This window comes from Cannabis sativa, chromosome 5 (genome assembly GCF_029168945.1).
Source record: "Cannabis sativa cultivar Pink pepper isolate KNU-18-1 chromosome 5, ASM2916894v1, whole genome shotgun sequence".
In the NCBI taxonomy this organism is placed as follows: Eukaryota; Viridiplantae; Streptophyta; class Magnoliopsida; order Rosales; family Cannabaceae; genus Cannabis; species Cannabis sativa.
In genome coordinates this window covers 32,585,095-32,613,027 of record NC_083605.1, presented here as the reverse complement: position 1 = coordinate 32,613,027, position 27,933 = coordinate 32,585,095, and the positions used below count along the sequence as shown (strand labels likewise).

General features: G+C 31.9%; 1 protein-coding gene across 1 annotated transcript; it reads left to right on the top strand.

Annotated features, from left to right (window-relative positions):
* Nucleotides 1-4,893: 4,893 nt before the first annotated feature.
* LOC115717290 (protein IQ-DOMAIN 22) lies at nucleotides 4,894-9,457 on the top strand. The gene is made up of 4 exons (XM_030646259.2): nucleotides 4,894-5,572; nucleotides 7,547-7,750; nucleotides 8,299-8,379; nucleotides 8,496-9,457. The coding sequence occupies exons 1-4, from the start codon at nucleotides 5,159-5,161 to the stop codon at nucleotides 9,186-9,188; spliced, it is 1,392 nt and encodes a 463-aa protein (XP_030502119.2). The 5' UTR covers nucleotides 4,894-5,158; the 3' UTR covers nucleotides 9,189-9,457.
* Nucleotides 9,458-27,933: the final 18,476 nt, after the last annotated feature.

Here is a 27,933-nt window from a genome sequence, read left to right as displayed (position 1 = left end):
TCAACTAAATTTCTAAAAGAGATATATAATTGCTTTTATTATATTGATAATCAAAAAATAAAGTGTCCACCATAACACATTATTTTTTTTGTATCAAACAACCAAGTTTTATAACTTTGGAACAACAAATAATCAAAAGATGTGAATATAAGAAAATTGGTGGAGACTACATAGTCAAAATAAATTAAATAAGAGAGTGACTATGTCATATGGAACGAGAAGAAACTCAAAAAATTTTCTATGATCGACAGATTTCGAAAAATTATCAAAAAATATTTTTAATAATTTTTTAACTACATAATTATCATTAAAATAATAATAATTATTAAACGGAGTCAAAAAATTAATTAAAAATCATAGAAAATCAGAAATTAAATTTTAAGCACGCTGTAAAAAAGAACGTCGAAAAACGATATCCCAGGTGGCCCCACGCGCCCCCACGCGCCGCCTGCGCGAGTGGGCTTCGCGGCTGGGAGTCACCTTCAACCTCCAGCGGGTCTGCATACGGGTCACGCGACCCGGTTCGTCCAGTCGGGTCTGCTTGTGTTTTCCGGCCAAAAAATCGACGAAAACACCAGATTTTGCATGGGTTTCGGTCGCGATGGAATTTCTAATGGATCTACGCTACTAATTTCGAGTATTAAAGATTAAATGTGCAAATCTTTTGCTAAAATCAATCCGAAAATTGAAGAACACAAAAGAAAAAAAATTGTAATGCCAATCTTAGTTTAAATCCGAAATTAATTATGTAGGAACATTCTTAAACAATTGATAATGAGTTATCTATAATCAATTTTAGATTAAAAAACAATAAAATCAAAACACACAAATTATAATTTCATAATATAATTATATAAACCCTAAAACTTTAAATTTAAAATTCTCTTAATATACACAATGATTTCATGCATATAATATATCAATAGAACGAGAATTTAATGATAAACAAAACCCCTAAAGTTTTAAGATTTAAAAACAAAAAATTCAACATAAAATAATAACGAAATTAATATGTAATTATGGATAATTAACATATACAAATTAATTATACTAATTATAGGTTCTAAATCATATACAATAGGCAATCTCATACCACATGTTAGAAAAATTAATAATATACCCAAGATCTATTTGTATATAACATAGAACACAATAATAAGATATAATAATTAGGTATGTGTACCTGATTGATCCATAGCAATTATCTCAGTTTGATCCACAGCAGTTACTCCAATTTGATAGTGCAATACTATCAACTAAGTCTTCCTCCCTAGATCTCTAAATCAGAAGCAGTTTATTTTATCTGATTATCAAAAGGTATACAATTGTGATTTGACAATATGTATTTATAGAGTTAGGGAGGGGACTTAGCTACAAAACCCTAGTTGGGCTGGGCCTGCTCATCAAAGGCTTCAGTCAACTAGAAAAGCCCACACTTCTGCTTCACCTAGACTTTACACACAGATGCTAAGCCCATTAACAATTGATCACCAACAACATGGGCTAACACAACAAAAAACTATCCAATCAACTCAAGTTTTAATAAAACCAATAAAATTTAATGTAAGCCCAAATAAAAGTCTAACATAATAGACTAAAAAAGTCTCTTGAATGCTAAAATAAGTAGGAGTATATCAGTGCACCACTTTTAAAAAGATACATTATTTTTGGCGTGTTAAAATTTTCTGAAATTTTCAAAATTTTACAAAATGTCTTAAATAATTATAATATGCACCACTATAAAAATATTAGACTAAAAAAATTTGTGAGGTGCTCAAACAATACATTACATTTAAAAATGTATATGGTAGAATTTCTCAAAATTAAAATTTTAATTTAATAAATAAATCAAATAATATAAATATTATTTTTTTAAAAAAAAAAAAGAAAAACATATACCGTGTTTACAGTGCACAGTATATATACCGTGCACTGTAGCATTAACCTCAAAATGCTGTGTTGAATGATGTCTCTTTGGAACAAAAAGGAATGACATTTATATAAAATGCCGCTTCCTTGGAGAAGCTCTAAAAATCTAAATTAGCCTTAAATAAATAATATGAAAAATGCAAACCCTATGCTATATATATTATTGATGATTAATATACGTAAGTATAGGTTTCATAAATATATTTTTTTGGCTTATTAGCATGAATTAATACAACATTCTATTATTAGTATAAATTGTACATGATGAATTAATTCAGACTATTAGGTGGATAAATAATTTGAGTATATATTATTGATTTTTATATCTTTAAGTCCTACACACACAATATATATATTTGTTGATGCGAATTTTTGGTAATTCTTAAATTTTAGATTTAAAAAAATTAAGTATGAGTATTGAAAAATATCATTACATAGTTCAGGTATTAATTAACCGTAGTTCAGGAATCACTTTTATTAATGAGCAATTTTTTTTTTGCTTGAGAGTATATTCTTTATTACAATTTTAAAGTTTTTTTTTTCTCTTTATATTTCGAATCCCTCGAATCCCCTTTTCCATTACATTCTGTTTGTATTTATAAGCTGAATATATAGGATATTCTTTGGACGATGAGTATATATATATATACATATATATTTTTACTTCTAGGTTCTACATGGACTTTTTAATAGGTGTAGGAAATGATGTTTGTCGTGTATACCAATGATAAGCTCTGAAGTAGGAGCTTGGTGAGACAAGACTTGCCTTGTATGTGGCTGATGGGACAACACAAGAATTAGTTGTCAATTAGTATTCATAGGGAAACGTAATGTCCGAATAGTGAATGATATCTTCATTTGGAGTGTAGGTTTAATTTATTGCCTGTCTTGAAGCATTCACCTATAATGTTTTGCCTTCGAAATCGTATGGAACACATCTAAAATTCTTGCTGCTATGTGATCTGGGAGGCTTGCATCTTTTCGAAGAGCAATGTTAAACTTTGACTTCAGGGTTCCTTTGGGGCTAGTTGTGAGCTCTCGGATGCTTTCATGCCTTGAAGAGAATACTAAACATTTATTATGTTAATACTGATCATCCACATGCTCATGTGGATCTTGTGGACACGTGGCTGATTCTTCAATTCCCACATATTTTGGTAAAAATTACGAATAATATTTACCCCCAAGTTCTGACTCATAATTTTATGATTTGGGACTTGTGATTATTCTGAATTTTTCCCTCTCGAAGGGTTTGTAAGATGACATCATGCATGTGCAAAGCACACCTATTTATATGGATGTGCCACATGCCCTACTGTGAATGGCTCGCACGTTGGTGTGCTTTTTTGCTCCTCAATTTTGATTATGTCGATTCTCTTCTCTAAAATTAAATCCCTGGGTAAGTCATAAACGGAGGTTCTCAGTCGGATAGTCGAGTACTCCAAACACGTAAAGATATGGTGTTTAATTGATGTAGGATATCACGTAAAGATATGAACACGTGTCAAAAGAGTCTCTTGTGATCTGTTGTGAGCCCAAAGTGCCACCGATCCAAAATAATGAGCCTTAACCTCCATTTGGGACCTTTCGACTAATGTGTGCCAGTTTCCAGTGTTGGAGTCTTTGACCTGTTTCAAAATCCACAAATTTCTCAACATGTTCACCCATAAATTTCCCAATATTTGGCCTTCTGGGATTCTTTCAAATGTCGTGTTTGGTCCTGTGGTCTCTTAAAGGTTGTTCATTATACCCACACTTTCTAAGTCTAAACGTGAGGAGGGTGTATTAGAGTAAGCCCCACATTGCTAATGTGTGGAAATAAACTATCATATATAAGATGAATGGGCTACTCCTTCCATTGCCAATAGGTTTTGAGATGGAACCACGTGCATCTTGTCCTAAATTCTAACACTCTTTAAGAAGAAAGCTATCTAGGAATTTTAGCAGAGGTTTTGTAAGTAAAAAATCGTTCACCCCTGCACATAAAAATAGAGGTATTTCTATGCACATAAGTGGGTAAGGGCACACCCTTTACCTAACTAGGGTTTCTTACTCCACACGCAAGAAAGGCTAAAAGCACCACAAGATCATCTAACTGCTGGTTTGGTAGGTAGCTCTTCCATCATATGGTGTTTAATTGATGTAGGATATCACGTAAAGATATGAACACGTGTCATTCAAAGGTTTCTCCTTTAAAAGTAATTGCCCAGACAAGTCGTTGGACAATAAGCACTACAGAGGCACGTACGTGCACAACCACAGTCTGACGCAAGGGACAGGATCTGACTTGGTGTCAGACGAGGCGTAACTGTCGGGTGTAGTTCCGGAGTAGGCCGTAGGGAGCTCCTAGGAAGTTCAGCCAAGGGCTTCTAGGGATAGTCGATTATTGATCATCTAGGAGTGCTTGTGCTTTCCATTTCCCTCCAAATAGCGTAAGCATCAAATTAGAACTTCAAGAATCATTCTGTCCTTCGCAAAGGAAATATTCTTCCGAATACTTCAATATCTTTCGTGATCCTATCTTAAAAAAGGGTCTGTGATATCAGCATATGATCTGACGTGGCACCCTTCTGCTGCTTCCATGTAGAACCCATCCATGAACAGGGATAACAGTGATTGGTGTTAAAAATCAATTTTTCTACTTTCTTTCTATTTGTATATTTTATGTTAGGCGAGATGTTAACTAATCTGCTTATGGTTTAGTTAAATAAATTTTACTATTGAATAATGATTATATTTGGTTAGAGGAGACTCTATTTGATATTTTATACTATTTTTTATGTTGTTGTAAATGAATAGTTTTAATTTATAATAATAGACATTTTTTTATAAAGAAAAGAAAGAAAGAAAGATATTTATCCTTAGACTTTTCTTTATTAAACAAAAAGAGTTTTGCAAGACACGTACCGTTAAAGAGAGTAGACAATATAGCATAAAAAAAAAAATAACAATTATATAAAATAAAAACACATCAAAAAAAATTATAAAAAATAAAAATAAATAGTTAAAGCACAAAATGGACTCTATACATTCCCTATTTCTTTCTCTAAACTTTCTTTCTCAACATTATAACCAACCCAACTACAACCTCCTCCTCCTTCTTCTTCTACTACTAGAAATGTTACTCCATAACCAGACCGTACACTTACACACGAACCCTCCTCCACTTTTTCAACCTATTCATGTTCTCAACTTCTGAAAAACCTTTCTTCTTCCCAATTTCCAAACAATGGGCAAAGCTTCAAAATGGTTTCGAGGTCTCTTTGGCCTCAAAAAATCCGACTACTCTGCCTCCTCCTCTTCTTCTAGACCCTCCAAAGAGAAACGAAGATGGAGCTTTGTCAAGTCTGTAAGAGACAAAGACCACAACTTCTCCACCACCACTACTACTCACCCAAGCGACGCCGCAACAAGATCAACCGTGCGTGACGGAGACCGCGACGGCGAAAAGCACGCCATTGCAGTCGCTGCTGCTACAGCTGCAGTAGCCGACGCGGCTGTGGCTGCGGCTCAAGCCGCCGCAGCTGTTGTTCGCCTGACTAGCGGTGGCGGTGTCGGTGGCAGTGTTACCACCGCGGCGGTGCACGTTAGTAAGGAGGAGTGGGCCGCTCTTAGGATTCAATCGGCATTTCGAGGCTGCTTGGTTCGTTTATTACTCTCATTCTCTTAATTTGTTATTTTAGTAAACATATAAAATTATAAATTTACGATCTTTAAAAAGTTTACTAATAACTACGATTTTGTTTACGGGGATTGATGTATTGTCTCCAAAGTTTTAAAGTTTAACTTCTTTGTATCATGTGGGCAATTGACACGTGTCCATCTGGTTCATTTGGTTTCTGGGTTTTCGTTTATTGCTCTTTTTTATGTTATTTGTTACCGTGGTTTTGAAGCATGATAGAGAAATATGGTTACTTTCTTCCTTTCTTTCCTTACTGAATACATTCATATATAATATTATTATCAAAATTTTGTTGTCGTTTTTGTCTCATTATCTCAAAATAATGCCCAATATTTTAGTAGTTTTTTATACTCCAATGCTCTACTTTGAGCTGTCTTCTCTTGTCCTTTTCCACATTATTAGAATAGGTAAAAAATCTAATCTTTTCTCTCTTATAAGAAGGAACCCAATACCAATTTTTTTTTTCTTACTAGGAGTATGCAATAAACCGTGTGGACCTGTCTTCATATTTTGTTGTTGCTGTAATGGTGTTTTAAGAGAGTTTCATTTGTTATTAGTTGTTAGTAATGGCATCAATGGGGCCCATTTATAAGAAAGTCTCCTTTTTCAGTTTTAAATATAGTGGGTGATTTATAATCTCCTTGTACAAAGCTAAATTCTTTGGTTAATTAATTGATGTTCATGGGATTGGAATTATGAGGGTCTTTTTATAACATTATATTTTGTTATGTTTTGTTCTTATTCCCTATGTCTTGTACCACCTCACAGTTTCTTAAATTGGACTCAGTGCAGGGTTTGTCTCTTTTTTCTTCTTTTACCCTTTGAATAAACTCTGCTTCAATTTAGTTTTTTTCAGCAAAAAAAAAAAAAAAATACTGAGTTTAGATCTTACACCTGATTTTAGAAGATTCTGAAAAATGCCATTTTTTGATAGTATCTTTACTTCTCAGCATATTGAGTTAAACTATCCCAACAAAAATTTGTACCAATAGTATTTAACAAATACTTTTTTTTTCTTCTAATCACGTGGGACTTGATGATATGAGAATTGAGTCATATTTTCAACCACTATAGAATTTTTTGTAATGGTTGAAACTCCATGCAAGTTTGACCATGTCGTTTTTAGAAATCCCTGTTGAGGGCAGCTGAGCTTGAGAGTGGTCCCATCTCAGCCACAGGGTTGGGTTTTGTTTTCTTAAAAAAAGAATGTGAACTTGACTTTATTGAAGAATAAATTTGGGTTAGTTGAGCACTTAAATGTTCCATTAAAATTTCAGATCAACCCTTCAAAGTATGTAGAGGAAACTTTAATTTCTAAGATTTTAATTTTCTTCTGCCTTGCGGGGGTAACTAGTGAAATGTCATTTTCTTCTTGATATCTATGTCAGGCTTTCAATTCATGCTTGTTCAGAAATGCTATCTTTTAGGCGCCTGGTACTGTTCAAATTTCTTTAATGTCTTTTAGCAAGAAAATAAATTCTTTAATGTCAATCTTAATTGTATGACTATGGTTTGGTTTCATTGGTTTTAATTTAAAGCTGAAATATTGTGATGAATGATGATGATGATGATGTGGTCCATTTGCAATTTCTACTTCATTCTAGTCATACATACATATCATCATGTTTGGTTACATTGGTTTAAATTTAAAGTTGAAATATGGTGATGAATCATGATGATGATGATGTGGTCCATTGACCATTTCTATTTCTTTCATTTGAGTCATACATACATACATACATACATATCATCATGTTTGGTTACATTGCTTTAAATTTAAAGCTGAAATTTTGTTATGGTAGGGTGTGGTTCATTGACCATTTCCATTTCTTTTATTTTAGTCACACATATCATCATGTTTAGACTTGATAACAGTTTTCACATTACGTGGTTTGAAAATGCACTAACTTTGGTCGGTGACAAATGTTTGTTTAGGCAAGAAAAGCATTACGAGCACTAAAAGGATTGGTGAAGTTGCAAGCTTTGGTAAGAGGTCACATTGAGAGGAAAAGAACCGCGGAATGGCTGAACCGGATGCAAACTTTGATGCAAGCGCAGGCACGAGCCATCGGTAGTCGATCCGTTCAAGCTTTGGAATTCCAACATTCAAGTTGCAAGTCCTCTCATTTTCATCATCCGGTAAGTCAATTTCAACTTTTGCCTCCAATATTTGATTTTTGAAATTCATATAGTTTTGGAAACTTATATATCTTCATAGACAAACAGAAAAGTGATAGTTTTCTAATGGACTTGTGGGGCTCCCTTTTACTTTATGACTCTAGAAAACTTTTCAGTGTGAAAAATTTATGACTTTTAAAGGTACACAGATTGGTTGTTTATGACTGTAAAGGTCTATCCATATTTACATAACTTATGTATCTGAATACAAGGAACCCTACTTGTTTTTTTATTATTTTAAAACTACAAAAATGGTAACATTTCTCCCATGCCCCATGTCTGTTTCACCTCACTTTTCAACTCTCTGATTTTACCTTTTTCTTTTTCCAAGAAACAAAAGTGAAATAAAGCATTCTGAATTCACCTCTTTCTATCTATTAATTTGCTTTTAATAAGAAAGTCCATCAATTTGGGTTCTAATGTAATGACATAAAAATCTAGTCTTGAGTTTCCATTAATTTGGGTTCTAAAGTAGTTGCTAAATATGCGTAAAAAATTTCTTGTTGCAGGGACCAGCTACCCCTGAAAAATTTGAACATCATATCAGAACAAAGAGTAGAAAACATGAGCAATCTTCATCACTCCTCAGGGTATAATATCTGTATGAATATCTTGTAACATTAATATAATTGTGCTTAACAATGTGGTAGGTGAATTTTGTATTTGTTATGTTATCTTATTACAACTATGCTATTTAATAATACAGAAAAACAGCTGTAAATCAAATGCAAGAGCAGCTGTTAGTGATGAAAGATCAGGAGACCTAAGAAGTTATTCAGTAAGAAACTCAGTAACAACTGACGACGAAAGGAGCGATAGAGTTGTCGAAATAGACAATGGTAAACCTTACACAACAATCAAGAGAAGAAACCTCTTTTCAGATCAAAACAGTCATAGCTTTACAACCTCAAAAGACTCAACATCTCACTTCACAGTTCCAAGTCCTTCCTCCTACGAAGTAGTTCAATCTCTAAACCCGTTGAAGCTTCAAAACGACAATAATAACATGGAAGAAGAAGAGAGCTCCTTCTGCACGGCCAACAACAGCCCACAATTCTATTCAGCCACCTCATCAAAGGGCGGTGGAATAAGCTCGAGGAAAAGTCTCTTCACTCCAACAAAGAGCGACGGGTGTAGAAGCTTCCTTAATGGGTACTCGGATTACCCGAACTACATGTCGTTTACCGAGTCTTCTAAGGCGAAAGTGAGGTCTCTTAGTGCTCCAAGACAGAGGCCTACTCAGTATGAACGATCAAGTTCAACTAAGAGAAACTCCACTGTTCATCACTGTGTTGGAACACAGAAGATGTCAACTTTGCAAGCCAATTTTATGAACAAGGCTTATCCAGGATCTGGTCGATTGGACAAGCTTGGAATGCCAATAGGTTACAGATACTAATTAAGAAGATTTGGCTTTTTTCTAATTTGACTAACTAATTTAAGTGTAGTATTTTGATATGTAATTATTAAGATTTTATGATATCATTCTCTAAGATTAAAATTCAGCGACTACCTTATTCTAGTTTTTGATTAATTAGATATTTAATTCAATGCTGAGTTCAATGCACTCTTTTACTTAACAGACAATTGCCTTTTATGAGATGTAATACCGTAGCACTGTAGTGTTACCTAATAAATATGCTCTTTATTTATTTATTAGGGAATAAATTTTGTCTTCGGCGGTTTTAGTAATTTTTAAAATTTATATTAAAAAAATTAATTTCATATATGTTCTTTATATAATATATTTATTTAAAATTTTATTTTTATATGTGATTAGGACAAATAGTAACCATAATCTAATAAAAATAAAAGTACATTTGAGATGAAATTATTTATAATAAAAGTTATTAAAAATATAAATTATTTTTAAATGAGTCAAATATTACAATAATATAAATTTGTACGTAATTAAAATAATCATTTTCTATTTACTTATACCAAAATTTAATTTTTTATTCATATATATATATTTAAATTATATATTTTTACAGTTTTTTTTTTGTATTTATATAAAAATATTAATTTAAGTGGTAATAATTTAAACATAATAAACTATTCGATATTTTTATTGAGATGCATATATTTTTATAATATTATATATTGTTGTTATTCAATATTAATATTAATTATATATTTTTATTGTTGTTAGTTTAACAAAATATTTTAAGAATATAAGATGTTATATCCATAATTCGGTTATTAATCAAAAGCTGACATGTGTCCTACAAAAGAATATGAATCAACTCAAAGAATATAATAATTAAATTGTATTATTAAATGCGATTTAAAGCAACTCATTTTAATTAATTATATTCAAACTCGTTAATTACATAAGCATATGTGAGATAATAATAATCATAATTATTAACGAATTTAATTAACGAGACAATATATCCGCCACGGGATAAAAAAATTATATAATAAGAATATGCAAGACGAGACATCAAAGATCTTACGACTCATTGACACACAATTGTACGTGAAGAAGATTACTTTTATTCATCTCACTTTTTATGTGATGCATTAGTCATCTCGCTAATATCATTATAACATGAGAATGCTGCAAGAAGAAGCATGTCTACACTTCGCATTTTTCCTCAAAAGACGAATCAGAATGATAACTCATACTCAGCGAGAAACAACCTTCTAAGCCAGCAAAACCATTTAAAGGATAAAGACAAGGAGCAGTTGGGTAGGTATTAGACATTATCTCATGTGCAAATAAATAAAACTGGGAATCTCCACATTTCATTAGCATTTGTAAATGAATCGATCCCGATAAAAATAACTGCCAACCTAGACACCTATAAAGAGGGGCAGAATCCATAAAAAAAGGGACAAAAAAAAAAAAATAGAGAGGGAATTTTATTATTTATTATTATTGAGAATTATACTCTGTATTCAAATAAATATCCCTAATAATGCCAACTCGTGGAGTATGAAGATTTAAACTACAAAACCACGTAAAATATTTGGTGTTCATTATTATAATTATTAAATTCTGTAGTAAATTTATTACGTAAAAGACTATATATTTGGTTAACGAAAATCTGCGTTAACAGTTTGATGTTTTCATTGAGAGCCTTGGTGATAAAAACACAGAAAAATCTCTCCTCATAAACACAATTACAAATCCATATAAATGGCTGATAAAATTCTACACAAAGGTAATCATCCAAAGGAAACTACCCATCGACCTGGTAAAGAACCTATGGGATCTCAGAGATCCAACACATCTAAAATACCATGTTCAGAGAGGAACGATGGTAATCTCAATACTGCTAGTAATCAAATTCCAGAATGAATGAGTGAAAATGCCTATGATCCTACCAGATATGTCCTACTGGTAGAATTTGAAAATAGGCAACTTCGACAACGCCTGACTGAATCAAACTGACAAAATACTGAGTTGGAGCGAGAAGTCATACTAAAGACTGAAATTGATACGTTTAAAGCCTTTATTTGTGTACATATAATTAATATAAATTAAATATTCCTTATTTTTAATGATAAATTTATTTTAATTGAAAAATTTTAATTTATTTTGATTTTATGTCAATTTTCAGCTTTTGAGCATGCTGTAAAATGAAGCCCAATAGAAAGTTGAAAGAGAGCTTCAAGATGGTCTCAATTATTTTTTAAGCAAATATTGGTCCAACTCATCCCATAAAACATGACCATGCAAAGCAATATATATTTGATGGGAATGATTCTCCATTTTGCTCACCAAAGTTACGGCCCAAAACAACTATTCAACTCTATTTAAATCTTTTGATGGGCCTATTTGATTGTTCAATACAAATCAATTAAGCATAAATTAATTGCGATAAGTTGAAAAATTCCCCTTTTTTCTTGTGTTCATTAATTAAAAATACCCTTATATTATATTTCATTGAAATATATCCACTTTTTTGAGTGAGTTGCCAAATATACCCCCACCTTCCACTTAAATCTAGCATATAATTTATATTAACTTAAGGGGTATAATAGGGACATCATCTATAAAAGTGGGTATATCTTAAAGAAAATGAAAATGGAGGTAAAAATCAAAATAAATAAAATAAAATGGGTATACAGTGTAATTTCCTCTAAATTAATTTAGGTGCTTTTGACCGAAAACAGCATAGCAAGCAGTGTTGGAAATTATTTTACCAGGATCTTATATCTACTCACAAATATGTTGATTAACACCCTAAATATGAACTTTCTAAAACGATGAAATAAACACATATAAAGTTTAGTAAACCTTACATTGGGTGCAGCGGAATAATATGACTCCTTCCGTTCAGATATCTAGCCCTTGATTCCTTTCTGTAGCAGAGCATTATCAATATCTGAACCTGGATCTCTTTCTCTGATTCTTTAGTGCTGAAACTCGTTCTTGCTGAAAGTCTTTCTTCACGATCTTCCTCACTATGATTGAGGTATCACTTGCTGTGTGTGGGCACTACTCTAACACTAAGAATTTCGAAATTTCAATGAAGAAGAGAGAGAGGGAGTGGTCGGCCAAAGATAGGGAGAGAGAAAGGCTCAGTTTTTTCTGAATGAAAAGTCAGAAGAAAAGTGTTAATTTTCCTGAAGCCTTCACTATCTATTTATAGCATTCCAGTAGGGTTAGGTTTGAATTATTTGGCATTAAAATAATGAAAATATCATAGGGAAAACCCTACAAAAGTGGTCGGCCCTATACATGTGGATTTGGGCCTCACTTTTTGTAATTTTGTAGTTTTATCTTTTCTGCATCTGATTTTCTCAAAAACGCCGATTTCCTAATTCAACCATTTAAATGCCAATTCTAACTATTTAATAACTATAAATAATTATTAAATAATATTGTCATTTATCATATTTATTAATTGAACCATACAAAGTATCATAATTAACAAATATGCCCCTACAAACTCTTTCTTTACGATTTCGCCCTTACTTAGTGAAAAATTCACAAATAGACATAGTCTAAATTGAGAATTATAATTGATTAATCAAAACCAATTATATGAGTCTTACAAGCAATATTATCTCAACTAGTGCGGGGACCATGGGTCTTTATAACCGAGCTTCCAATAAGTAGATCAAGAATTTATAACCTAAATTCACCGACTTATTGATTCTTCGTTAAATCCAGGCATAGAACTTAGAATTGAACTCTCAGTATATAGAATGCTCTATATGTTCCACCATATAGACACATCATTAGTTATCCATTGTTATAATCCTAATTTGATCAATGATCCTCTATATGAATGATCTACACTGTAAAGGGATTAGATTACCGTTACACCATACAATGTATTTAATCCTTAAAACACTTAACCCCGTATAAATGATATTTCAGTTTATGTGAAATGAGATCTCCACCATTTATTTTCGTTTGGTCAAGCTCGAAGGAGATGATCCTTTACTTACTATTCGCCAGATAGAAGCTATAGATTCCATGTTTATGTTAGCGCTCCCACTCAATTGCACTACCGTGTTCCCAAAATGTACGTATCACCCTGACCCAAAAGTAGGCTTAACTAACAAATCAAAGAACACGAATAGCCTCTCGAGATCGAGCCTAATCATAACAGGATTAAGATCATTTGATCTAGGATCAACTAGGCGATATTGACTTGAATAGATATTACGGTAAGTTTAATAAATCTAAGTCAAAGTTTAATATCGGTCCCTTCCGATGCATACTCCATGCATCCAACCTGAGCTTTACTTTAACCAATGCTCTGGAAAGAACATAGCATTTCTCCAAATGCAAGTAAACTCTGTTGTAGATTATCATATCAGTAAAACCCTGTGTCTGATAAATCTAGGAATCTTTATTCACATAGTCATGTTTACTTTCCAATGTGTTGACAGCACAATAAACAGGATCAAGTATGTGAAAAGGGTTTCAGATGAATTTATACATTATGTACATATAATCATGAAATAAATCATGTGAACCATGCAACATTAAATGTTATTTCTGATCTATATTAATAAGTAAATCTGATTATATTGAAATGAGTTTTATTTAAGGCATAAAACCCAACAAACTCCCACTTGCACTAATATAAAACAAAATGTGCATTTCAAATAATCTCAACAGCTTGATATACAAATCAAGTGTAATAGTAGTAAACTCCTCGTAATAAGATCTGAAAGGTTGAATTAAACACAACCTTTTCTCCACCATTACTTTTCCTTAATCACAAAATCATTTATAATGTAAAATTCCTCTCTATATGTTTACTCTTCTTGGGATACTGGATTCTATACCTTTGGCAACTACTTTTGGTTAATCAGGAAATTAACACTAGTAGTTTAGGCAATTTGGAATGCTGCCAAAAATGTATAGAACTTTCCTTAGACTGAATAAGTACCCTTCCTGCAACTTTAACATTCAGTCCCTCTCTGGTAGACCTAGAGACTTCAGATAGGTTTTTACACTTCTCCAAAATCACTATTCCACCCCCAGAGTAACCACCATCTTATCAGAAAGATTTACTAGCACAAAGGCAAATTTCGAAATCTGATGTGGTGTAGTCTAAGAGTTTTAAACACACTCTTATAGACTAACATATAGTTCCTCTTCTTAATCTTAAGATTTACTTGATTGTCTTCCAATGTTCTTCTCCTGGATTAATTATATATACCTACTCATTACTCTCACTCAACAGCAGGTGTCTGGTCTAAGGCATACAAAAGCATATCTAAGACCTCTCACTGTTGATATAGGAAATTCTTTCATGGCTTTATCTTTTCTGGAATAGTTGAAACTTTTCCTTAGATAAATAAATCTATACCTAAGAAGTTGTGAAGCTTCTATAGATTGCCATTAGAAAGAAAATGCTTCAGCATCTTACTAAGGTAAGTTGCTTGCATTAGAGTAAGTAATTACCAGGTATACCACAAGCCATAGGTTTAGATAAACTGAAACCTATAATACAAGGAACAGAAAGTTTTGTTAAGTCCATTGAATGGACTTATAAAACGAAAATTTCCTTTTATGTCCTTGTAATAGAAAACTTTACGTTACTCCATGTGAATGGATTAAACCATAGTTCTATTGGCTTTCTTCTTAGTTTCTTATCTTTACAATCCATTACTTGTTTAAACTCACAATGGATTTTAATCACTAGTGTCTCCCAAGTCATAAGAAGGTGAGTTCCTAGAAACTCTCCCACTACGACAAGGCACCGTGAATTATGTCTAAGAAAACTAAATGGTATTGATCTCTTCGGTTGTGACAAGACAACAGAGGCAGTGGGATCATCATATGTTATATAAGATGATAGAACACTTTTGGAATCAAGAATTAAATATCTCCTTTATTTGCTACTTGTTTTTCAGACTTAGTCATTTTCTTAGAAAAGTAGTATTTGTTTGAACAAACACTTTCTTATCTATTGACAATTGGATGGTCCACCCCTAATCACTTAGAATAGCTAACAAACCATGGTTAATGGTTCTAGCTTTTCTTAAGATTTTGATTAGGTCATCCATGAATCTAGTAATGATTTACATTAAGTACCCAACCATTACATCATTCTGAAATTGTATTACCATAGAAGGATTTAGGCAACGACTAGTAACTAATCATCAATATGCAACTCGAAATTTCTGGGGAGGTAAGTTTGGATATAATTCAAAAATTAACTTAATGATCTTTGAACTGCATATCTACTAACTATTTCTCCACCCCTATCAGTTCGCAAGATCTTTAACCACTTACCTTAATGGTTTTAACCATTGCTAGAAATTAATGAAATTTTTCAAACATTTCAAATTTCTTTGCTAAAAGGTATAATCTTGAGTTATCGTTTTAAGAATACAACGAAAAACTCATATCCACCCCTTAATGTACATCCATCTGCGAATGAGATGAACTACTTTCAGTGGATATAGGCATATTAACTCTTTGCAGAGATTGATCTTGTCAAATCCACTATGAACAAGATACAAATGCCATAGATAAAAAAATGTGGTAGTGTCTTTTGATGACATAGGTTTAGTTACATCAAAGAGTTCTTAGAATAGTGCAAGTGGATCCTGGTCACAGAATACCTAACTCATATTCCATACAGTTTGAATCCATTAATAAAAGATGGATATTAAACACTTGAGAAAGTGTAACTGTATTGTATCTGGAATTAGAAATATAAGAAAATTTATGTTTGGATTCTAAAATTAAAGTCAAAGACTTAAATTCAACCAAATATAATGAGTAATTCTTTCTTGGACCACCACTACTAATACAAACTCTAAGTCAGATTTGCCCATACAAGTAGGAGATTTCTAAGATTGAGGATTTATATCAATTGGGAATAGAATTTCGGGATTATAATCATATGCATCATTTAATTTCTTAAGAGAAAATATAATGACATGAAATGATTTATAGACCATTCATCCAATGATATATATTTTGAAGCTAATTCGAAATGAATAAGCTAAGAGGAATTAGGATAATTTCGTTTATAAATAAGAATCCAACGATGCTTCGATTAGCGAAAGACAAAGTAATCTTATTTATGTAATCTTCTTGTTTCATATTGTAAAAATACTAGTCTAAGGTGTCATCAATTGATGAACAGCTAGATGTTGCATATACAATATTTATCTTTCGAGATCTTACATTATTATGTATGTCTAATGGTGAAAATCCATTAGGGATTTATCTCATTAGAAAAACAAACATGTCAGACCAACAATGAAGATTCGAAATTAAACTACAACTTAATAACAGAAAATAACATGGTTCAATATAAATTCATACACAATTCAGAAATTATTAAACATATAGCAAGTAGGAATGACAAGTGAAAATACTAAAACATACAATCCTAAATAATTTCCAAGGTTTTCAACAAACTGATACAGTGTCCCGGTAGGCGAGAGTCAAAGTATCATTTATTGAATAGAGTTGTGAGCTCATGTAAAATAGAAACCATTCTAGCAACCTTTTATTCGATCAAAATAAGAATCCAACGTTGTCCCGGTAGGCGAGAGTCAAGGTTATTCTCATTTTATGAGCTTCCACCATTGTTTCATGTTTCATAAGTTTATCTCTAAGTAGTCACCGTAGGGGAGAGTCTAATAGAGACGGAAACTTACAAAACACTTATCAAATGAAATCTTACGGTGTTAAATGCGTTCAACGAATAACCATCCATAGGGGGACGAAGTCTAGCGTCTCGAGGTTATATTGAAAACATTTAACTTTTGTAAGACCAACAATGGAGATCGAATATCTTAATAATAATCAAGCTCATTATTTAAAGTGAGTTGTATTTTCTTTAATTCTCTTTATTTAATTTATTTATTTTAAATATATATTTATTTAAAATTTCCAATTTAGAATGAAAAATTCTAAATATAAATTTTAATTTAATATTTATAAATTTTACTTAGATGGATATGAAAATAACATGTATTTCTTCCATCTTAGTAATAATTTCCAATAAATATTTAGAAAAATATTCAATTTAAGTTGTTACAAAATTAATATAAATTAATTTACAACTCAAATTTAATTTTCTATAAATATATACTGCATTTCGAAAAATTAAAGTATTTAAGAATACAATTTTCGAAAATGCATGTTAAAATAAAAAATTAATCCTGGAAAAATTATTCTAATTTAATGTTGGCCCAAATTAATTAATAAAATTAATTTACAACAAAAAATATAATTTTCCTATTTAATTAAATATATAAGAAAAATTTCAAATATTTAAGTATGATGATGAAAATCAACTTAAATATTAATTTTCTATTTAATTAAATACACTAGAAAAATACTTCAAGCAAAAATATCATCTATCTAGATTTTCCTTTGACTAATTAATTCAATTTTTAATAATATACTTTAATTCAATTTATTTTAAATTAATCAATAAATGAAAAAAATCATTGATTTAAGTTGATCGAAGAATTAATTAAAATAAATAATTAATTTACAACTTAATCTATTTTTCAAGATAAAATTCAAAATTCTAGCATTTAAGAAATGCAATTTCGAAAATTGATTAATAAAATAAAGAAAAAATATATTTTGAAAATTATTTAAATTTAGTTGAAAAAATAAATTTCAACTAAAAATAATTTTCTATTTAATTAAATGTCATGAAAAAGAAATATTTAAGTATGATGATAAAAATCAACTTAGATATTTAATTTTCAAATTAATTAAATGTATTAAATTCAAGAAATAAATAATTGAGTGTAGAGAAGGCTTAATTATTAATCTCTAGTTTAATACTAGGAAAAAATATACTTAAAATAAATTGTACCAAAATTAATTATTTAAATAATTAATTTCACAATTTATAATATTTTCCTATTTAATATTAGAAATAATAAGTAGTCTAGAATTAACTATCTAGAAAATATCTTATTTGACCAAGTATCTTTTCCACAAAATTTAAAAAAATATCTAATTTAAGTTGTATTAGAAAAAATCTAGAACTGAAATATTTTTCAATTTTAAATTTAATTAAATATCAAAAATTAAGTTGTAACCACTTAATTTGAAAATATTCCAATTTAAGTTAATATTCGAAAAGATATTAACTTAAAAAATATCTAAAGAATCTTAATAACCAATGCCTAAAATTCCTCAACTTAATTTTAAAATTTGAAATTCAAAAGATATTCAGATTTAAGTTGGTTAGTTGTAGATAACTAAATATCAACTTAAATAAGAATATTTAATGAAAAATTTAAATTAAGTTCCAGAAAGAATCTAGATGGTTATAATTCTATATTTAATTAAATACAAGAAAATACATATAGTTTAGCTTAGAATAAAGAATTCTTTAAACTATAATTTTCTTAAATTAATTTCAAAATAAATGAAATTAATTATGTTGCTAATCAATTTTATTAGGTTAAACTAGTTTAATTAACCTAGTACAGTTATTCAAATCAGGCAAATGGGCCTTCACAATTGGGGTGGTTCATGTGAGGGGGTGCTGGGTTCAGTATGTCGTACCCACTACTATGGCTCCCAACTCTCACACAAGGCCCAAAAGAGAGGATTTTAACCTTAATAAGAACAACTGTTATTAATTGAATAGGCCCAAAAAACTAGATGGGCCTAAATAAATTCTATCAAGAACTATGATAATTTATTTTAGCAACAACAACCTCTATGTATCTATAATCAAATTAAACACATAGGCTCACACAGGCACACTTTAAATGGGTCCTATCATGTTGCTAGGTCATACACAGATGAAAGAAGATTGTAAATATACCTGTTACAAATTATTATGTTGACCAAGGGAGCCATCAGATCATTAGATCTAGCAAAAAGTAACCATGGCTATTTGCAATCAAGTAATAATAGGTTTTGAAAACTTACACATAAGCTAAAACACATACTCCTGCAACAAGGTTAGTTGGTGTAACACCCTAACTATCTTAGGCGTATTACGTGAATTTTTTAAACGTACTGTGCAGCTCGTTGCTAATCAACGAGGTTTATGGAAAAACGTGATTAATTAAAATTTTGCTTTTTCATTAAACTTATAAACCATTTTACAAAAGTCTCGGGATCCCGATTTATAAAGTCATTTACAAACGTTTTTACTGTTTAACTATTACATCAAAATAAAAGTCGTCTAACGACAGTTACAAAAATCTCAGCCTTGCTGTCCCGAGGATCGTACGCTCCAGGCCTAACCGCCCCGACATGTACAATCTCATAAGCTCGCTCACGGTCCATCAGCTACAGCCTTGCCTTTACCTACACATGAACATAAACTGTGAGTCGACAGACTCAGTAAGAAAAGCATAATAATATCATACATAACTAACTGCCGTGTCCAACACGATGCGAGTCCCGCCATCGCCATGTCCAACATGGTGCGAGCTACTATTGCCATGTCCAACATGGTACTGAGTTTTGAACGTTCAGGGGACGGTACTATTGACAAGTATCCTCCTGATCGGTCGAACCGGTCATACTCCGCCGCTGGTCATACTCCAAATTCTCGTACCGACGGGATAGGTCAATAAAGATCGAACCACCAACCAAGTGTCGGCCTAATCGGTCGAACCGGTCATACTCCGCCGGTCATACTCCACCGTACCGAGCGTGACGGGGGTTGGATGGTTCAAAGCCTAAATACATATACGATGTAATCTAGCGGGCTTCCTACATGCACGCTAAACATGTAATCTACATATGCATACGTTATACTAATCTTACCCGGATTCCGATTTCGTATGTGCTTAGGTCAACCCGACCGGAATCGAAGCCGAGCGGCGGACATCGGCTCCTAAACCATAAAAATCACAACGCTATAAGTGACACGCTAAATCACTTCCCGGGGACTAAAACTCGAAACTAAAAGTTTCCCTATCGATAAAAAGCATGGCAATACCCCTAAAAACCCAAAAACGAGGAAAACTAGGGTTCTGAAAAATCCCCCAACCGGAAGACCGGTTGCCCAACCGGAATTCCGGTTCTGGGAAATTCAGGACCCCCATCCGGAATTCCGGATGCACAACCGGAATTCCGGTTCCTCGCAGGCAGCCAACTAAAAATCCCATAACTCGACCAATTTAACCCCAATTGGTCCCAAACTTTCCAGACCTGCTCTATATGTCCCAAATAACAAATCCAAAGCCTCAAAATCACCCAGAAAGCACATATACAAAATTCACCATTAAAGACCAAGCTTTGAGTTCAAAAACTCAAACTTGGTTAAATCCACTAACATGCAACCTAGCCTAGTTAATTCTACTTAACTAAGCATAATAACACCTCTGAAAACATACAAGAACATCCAGCAATTCACAGAAACAAAATATAACATTTCTTTCCAAAATTCATAACTTTTTCACATAAAAACTACAAGCTTGAACAACCTAACTAATATGCTTTCAACACAGCTCAATCAACATCAATAATCATGCTTTGAATCACACAAATTAACCACAAAAACACAGCAGCAAAATCAACTAAAAACTCATGCATGCATCATCATTTTTCATCATATTTTTCAAGAAATTAAAGAAGGAGAAACATGAACCAACCTAGCTTGCAATGGACCTTAAAAGATGATGAATAACCAGCCAAAATCAAAGGAAAAACACCCCCTCCTTGCTGCTCAAAGCTTGGCCGAAAGAGAGAGAGAGAGAGAGCTTGAGTGTGTGGTTTTGGAAATTTCTAATTTTTTCTCTAAGTGTTGAAATTTGTGGAAAAAAGGAATATAAACACATTACTCATTTTATTTCAGCCAAGTAATAATAAAATAAACATTTATTTTTCCATTTAATAAATCACATAAGACAAAACACTAATGGGGCAAAAAGACCATTTTGCCCCTCCACCATAAAATCACATAAATCATATTAAAGGGGTATTTTTGGGACATTCTAAATTCCCGGCCATTCCCGACATTCCCAATGTCTAAAACCCGTCCCCAAAATACTACCATACTAAGTTGTGATTTCTACTGAGCCAAACGCCGAGTTCCAAAATACCGGACACCGGAAATGCGAAATATAAAAACTACTGATGACATAATCATGCATATCTGAATTCCATAAATAACAGTAATAAATTATTTCATAATTAACATAAACAACTGCTAATTTCCAAATTAACTAAGCGGGCTTTACAGTTGGATAGTTGGATGTAGGATTTATTTAATTTTAAATTAAATATTTAATTTCAAAAATAATTAATTAAATAAAAAATAATTTTTCGAAAATTTTAAAAAAAAAATTGAAAAATTCGAAATTTAAATTTTTTAAATTTAAAATTAAACCTACAATTTTTGAAAAATTAGGTTTCAACCAACCTAAATATCATTTCAAAAATTTGCTAACTACTTTTAAATTTTAAATGTTATTTTATAAATAAAAATTAAATAAAAAATTAGAAAAAGATAAATAAATATCTTTTTCAAATTTTAAATGTAATTTAAATAAATAAAATAACACAATTTAAAAAATTAGCAAAATATCTTATATCATTTAAAAATTACATGATTATAAATATCTTATTTTTAAATTTAAAATAAGATAAGATATAATCAAATTTTAAAATAAGATAGATTTTTAAGCAAGAAGATAGATATTAATTCTATTCAAATTCAAATTACACTAATATCTTGAATTAAATTTAAAAAATATTAAATTAATTCAAAAAGATAATTAGAATTGAATTAGGAATAGTAATAGTATAAATACAAAACTATACCAAAAAGCGGAAGTTAATTCCATGAAAAAGCATGAAAAATCGAAGAAAAAAGAAAAAATTGTGAACTGTACGGACAGATTTGCGATCGCAGGAAAATATCAGCACAGCCCCGATTTTTTCAAATCTTCAAAAATTCATAACTAATTCAAATAAAATCGAAATTGAGTTCTGTAAAAGGCTAACTTGCTTAATTTTTTCCATACTATCCAATAAAAATAATTCCAGAAACAAAATCGCAATTATTTTGTCACGAAAATTTACAAACATCAATCAATCATCAAATAACACTCAATACAACATGATACCATCCAAAAAAAAAAAAACATACAAACAATCGTTTTAAAGTACAAATTTCTTGCAAGTAAATCAATTACCATGGCTCTGAGGCCAGTTGTTGGAAATTATTTTACCAGGATCTTAGATCTACTCACAAGTATGTTTATTAACATCCTAAATAAGAACTTTCTAAAACGATAAATTAAACACATATAAAGTTTAAGAAACCTTACATTGGGTGCAGCAGAATAATATGACTCCTTCCGTTCAGATATCTAGCCCTTGATTCCTTTCTGTAGCAGAGCATTATCAATATCTGAACCTGGATCTCTTTCTCTGAATCTTTGATGATGAAACTCCTTTGCTGATGATCTTTCTTCACGATCTTCCTCACTATGATTGAGGTATCACTTGATGTGTGTGGGCACTACTCTAATCACTAAGGATTTCGAAATTCAAAGGAAGAAGAAAGAAGAAGTGGTAGCTAAAGATAGGGAGAGAGAGAGGCTCAGCTTTTCTGAATCAGAAGAAGTGTTTTTCCTGAAGCCTTCACTATCTATTTATAGCATTCCACTAGGGTTAGGTGTGAATTATTTGGCATTAAAATAATGAAAATATCATCTTAAAATACTACAATAGGTGGCCGGCCATACACTAATGGATTGGGCCTTACTTTTTGCAATTTTGCAATTTTAACACCTTTTGTATCTGATTTTCTCAAAAATGCCAATTTCCTAATTCAACCATTTAAATGCCAATTCTAACTATTTAATAACTATAAATAATTATTAAATAATATTGTCATTTATCATATTTATTAATTGAACCATACAAAGTATCATAATTAACAAATATGCCCCTATAAACTCTTTTTTTACAATTTCGCCCTTACTTAGTGAAAAATTCACAAATAGACATAGTCTAATTTGAGAATTATAATTGATTAATTAAAACCAATTACATGAGTCTTACAAGCAATATTATCTCAACTAGTGGGGGGACTATGGGTCTATATAACCGAGCTTCCAATAAGTAGATCAAGAATTTAGCACTAAAATTCACTAACTTATTAATTCTTCGTTGAATCCACGCATAGAACTTAGAATTGCACTCTCAGTATATAGAATGCTCTATATGTTCCACCATATAGACACATCATAAGTTATCCATTGTTATAATCCTAATGTGATCAATTATCCTCTATATGAATGATCTACACAGTAAAGGGATTAAATTACTCTAACACCCTACTATGTATTTTATCCTTAAAACACTTGACCCCGTATAAATGATATTTCAGCTTATGTGAAATGAGATCTCCACCATTTATTTTCGTTTGGTCAGGCTCGAAGGAGATCATCCTTTGCTTACTATTCGCCAAATAGAAGCTATAGATTCCATGTTTATGCTAGCGCTCCCACTCAATTGCACTACCGTGTTCCCAAAATGTACGTATCACCCTGACCTAAAAGTAGGCTTAACTAACAAATCAAAGAATACGAATAGCCTTTCAAGATTGAGCCTAATCATAACAGGATTAAGATCATTTGATCTAGGATCAGCTAGGTGATATTGACTTGAATAGATTTTACGGTAAGTTTAATTAAATCTAAGTCAAAGTTCAATATCGGTCCCTTCCGATGCATACTCCATGCATCCAACCTGAGCTTTACTTTAACCAATGTTCTGGAAAGAACATAGTATTTCTCCAAATACAAGTAAAATCTTGTTGTAAATTATCATATCAGTAAAACCCTGTGTCTGATAAATCTAGGAAACTTTATTCACATAGTCATGTTTACTTTCCAATGTGTTGACGGCACAATAAACAGGATCAAGTATGTGAAAAGGGTTTCAGATGAATCTATACATTATGTACATATAATCATGAAATAAATCATGTGAACCATGCAACATTAAATGTTATTTCTGATATATATTAATAAATAAATCTGATTATATTGAAATGAGTTTTATTTAGGGCATAAAACCCAACACTTTCTAACATGTTTGAGGTGAGTACATTTAATTATGTACATACATGTTCTCTTAATCTTCGAGGAAAAGATAACCGTCAAGCATCACCTTTGATTGTTGCCCATCTAATTAAGGATAAGTTCGCAACTGACGGCTCGGATCACTTGGCCTCTGTTGCTGAAAATTATAAACGCTACGCAAGTATACGCAATCAAGTAGTAAATCTCACACAGGTGAGGTCGATCCCACAGGAAATTGGATTAAATACCACTAAATTACACTTATGATTCTATTCGGCAAATCGAAAGCAATTATGATTTAAAAACAGTAAAATATGAAAGTAATTCAGAAAACTTAATAACACAATTGAAAGTTGAGCAAGATGAGATAATAGGGAGGAGAATCCTGTTGTTGTTTACCCAAATCGTTAATGCTTAATTACTATCCTATTCTTGGAGTGAATGACAGATTATGAAATAACCTAGCTCCTTTCAGATCTTCTAGATTCTAAATCACATGTTATCTAATTAATTCCTTAATTAAACTAACATGAAATCAGCATTAAGTAATAATCTACTCGTCACATAAGTCATGCAAATACTTTCGTTTCACATAGAACATCGATTATCTTAATTTTAGCATTCTCAATTCTCACTTTTCAGATTTCGAATTGAGATCATAGAGCATGCACAAGGTGATCAATCTTAAACATGAAATTAAGAACAAATTAAGATAATTTCACACACAAGAATTGAGGAATGGTAATTAAACATTAACTAGGCAAAACATTAAACAACAATCATCATCCTCCCTAAATGGGAAATTTAGTTCAGAAACAAATCCATAACCATTCCTATAGCAATATTCAACATAAATAAATTAAAGAGGAATAAAGAAAAGAACTGTTGGTGGATGAATTCTGGATCTTCACTTCAATCTCTGTGCTCTTCCTGCCGCTCTCAGCTGTATTTTAGGGTTTCTGATCGCTCTCCCTGACTTCCAATCGCAGTTTTCTATTTATAACTAATTTTTAGGGTTCGTCGGACAAAAATACCCCTGACCGTACGGACGCTCGCCGCGGCCAAAAGTGGTCTCGCCGCGGCCAAAAGTGCATCAAAAAACTACGTTTCTGCCCAGACTTTCTAGCCGCGGCCATGGAAATCTCGCCGCGGCGAGATGGAATTTTCAGCTTCGACATCTTTTAGTAAAATGGGCATAACTTTCTCATACAAACTCCAAATGGGCTGATTCAAGATGCGTTGGAAAGATAAGAAAGAGATCTAAAACTTTTATGTTTTGACTTTTTCCAAAATATGATCAGAACATAGTCGAATTTAGGCTTGAAGTTTCAGCTTTATTCTCTTTTAAAATTTTCTCTATTTTATAGATCACTGTTTTCTGAAATTTGTCCAATTTATACATTCCAAGTGTTGAAACCTGAAATCAAAGAAAACAAGCGTAATTCTATTCCAAAAATAATAATAAAGAAGAAAAACAACTATAAAATGTGACCCGAAACTTAGGCTAAAAATAGCCTAACAAATTCCCCCAAACTGAATCTTTACTCGCCCTCGAGTAAATCTAAAACTCAAACTGAAATTAAACAATGCAATCGATAACTAAACCTTCAATTGATTGAACTCCCACTACCACCTGCACAACTTCAAGCAAATCAATAACCAGAATTTCAACTCAATAACTCTACGAACTAACTTCGATGCATAATTCAGAAGTAAGCAATTCATACAGGCACAAAACATCGCTTTTGACATTCATATCACAACCATTCTACACTTTCCGACATTCCGCTAACCCATGTTCAATAAGTTTGGATGACATACCTCTCTCCACTAATGTTGACAATTTTTGCTCGGAATCAAAAGGTCTTTTTCGGTTATAATAGCATGGCTTAGGAAAAACGGGTAGATGAGAAGTCATTTAGGTTACATTATACCATAAGCACAATTATACCAAACAAGCACCCACACTTATCCATTTTTTTCTTTTTCATATATCCCAAAGAAGATAGTAAGAGATTGCATATTTTTTCCTATGTGCCTACCCCATTGTTCACAATTGATTCTCAAGAAGAAATTATCACATGTCATTTTTCTCTTTTTTTTCTTCTTTCTCTTTTTCAATAGAGGCACAACACATAACAACTATTTAATTTCCAATCTCTTACTCTCAAAGATTATTCCCCACTTACAACAATTCATTCCCCCCCAAACTTGCTTAACAGCTTATGGCATAATAAGGCATGTTGAGAAGGAAAATAGTTAAAGATAACGAATTCAACTTAGTTAAGTGGTGAAAATTTTTTAAAATAGGCTAAGGCTCAACTTTGGGTATACTAAGGATAAAATTTTTTAGGTAGGCTTGGAAGGCTCAATCGATCCAAAGAAAATTTGCCTAAATCATTTTCCAAACAAAAATCATCAAGGATTTCACTTCAAGAGAGTATGTCAAACAAATTCTATTTCATGTCAAGTCAATCATTCCACAATCCAAGTAGAACAAAAGTGATATGCGTCAAAAATAAATATTTTACATCTACATGAACAACCTTCTAACACAATATCCACTTCAATTCAAAGAGTTATGACTCAAGCACACAGTTAAGATTTCAATCCATTGCACAAGTGAATAACAGTGGTTCAATCAATCTTCCAACTTAGATATCAATACATGACACTAACAATAACAAAGACTAACTAACTAAAAACGTAAACGACAAAGTGAAAAAAAAAAAAATTAAATCTCTCCCCCCAAACTAAAGATACACATTGTCCCCAATGTGACATTAAAGAAAAAGGGAAGGAAACTTACCTGAGTGCCACATCAATAAGCGGTTGACACCCATAATAAGCGTCATGCAAGACAACTTGAAAATTGTTGTTGTACTTGCCTTCAAGCTTGGCAAGTGATGAGTTTGAACCAAAATCAGCACCAACAACATAAGACTTTGGATGATGTGCTTGGGGAGAAGATTTTCGTAGCCTGTAGAGGATATAATATGGTGTTGATGAAATATATGGATCTATTGGTGGTTTATTAGTCAATATCATCGATGAAGTCGAATCAATGATGCCATGTTCTTCTTCATCCTCCAATGTCACAGTTTCTACACTTTCATCTAACAACCCTTCTTCTTGTTTCTCACTCTCCACTTGGCTATCCATACCCTTGCTTGTGATTTCATATTCAATGAGTTCCTCTTCACAAGGATCTTGATCTTCAATTGTAGGCTCATTATCTTCCTTGTATTCAAATAATGACCCTTCTTCATTGTACCAACAACTCTCATAACTTTCATCATTGGAGTTATTACATTCTGAATCATGAGTCATTGAATTATCACATAAGGATCTCACCATGTCAGTTAAGCGATTAATCTCTCCTGGAAGTGATTGTAGAAGTGATAGTAGTTGCTCCTCTTTTTCAGTTTGTTGGGATGAATTTGGGCAATAAGGTGGGTATTGGTGACTCCAACCCTGAAGTGATGGATCCCAATGCCAGTCGTAATCAAAATCTGCCATATCATTCAACAGATTTATTACGTCATAACCTCTCATTAATAGAGGCGCTCCAGTGACCTCTGCTCCATAATCAACCCAGTTTCTTGTTTCATCATTAAGTCTGTTATAAAAGAGCCATGTAAAACATCCACTTGAGAAAGTGGGATAACATCTCT

Bases quoted from the DNA above. Each gene is read 5' to 3' on its own strand.
- LOC115717290 (XM_030646259.2), top strand. From the start codon at position 5,159: ATGGGCAAAGCTTCAAAATGGTTTCGAGGTCTCTTTGGCCTCAAAAAA. The intron at 5,573-7,546 runs GTTCGTTTATTA...ATGTTTGTTTAG, and splicing joins CGGCATTTCGAGGCTGCTTG to GCAAGAAAAGCATTACGAGC. The intron at 7,751-8,298 runs GTAAGTCAATTT...TTCTTGTTGCAG, and splicing joins CCTCTCATTTTCATCATCCG to GGACCAGCTACCCCTGAAAA.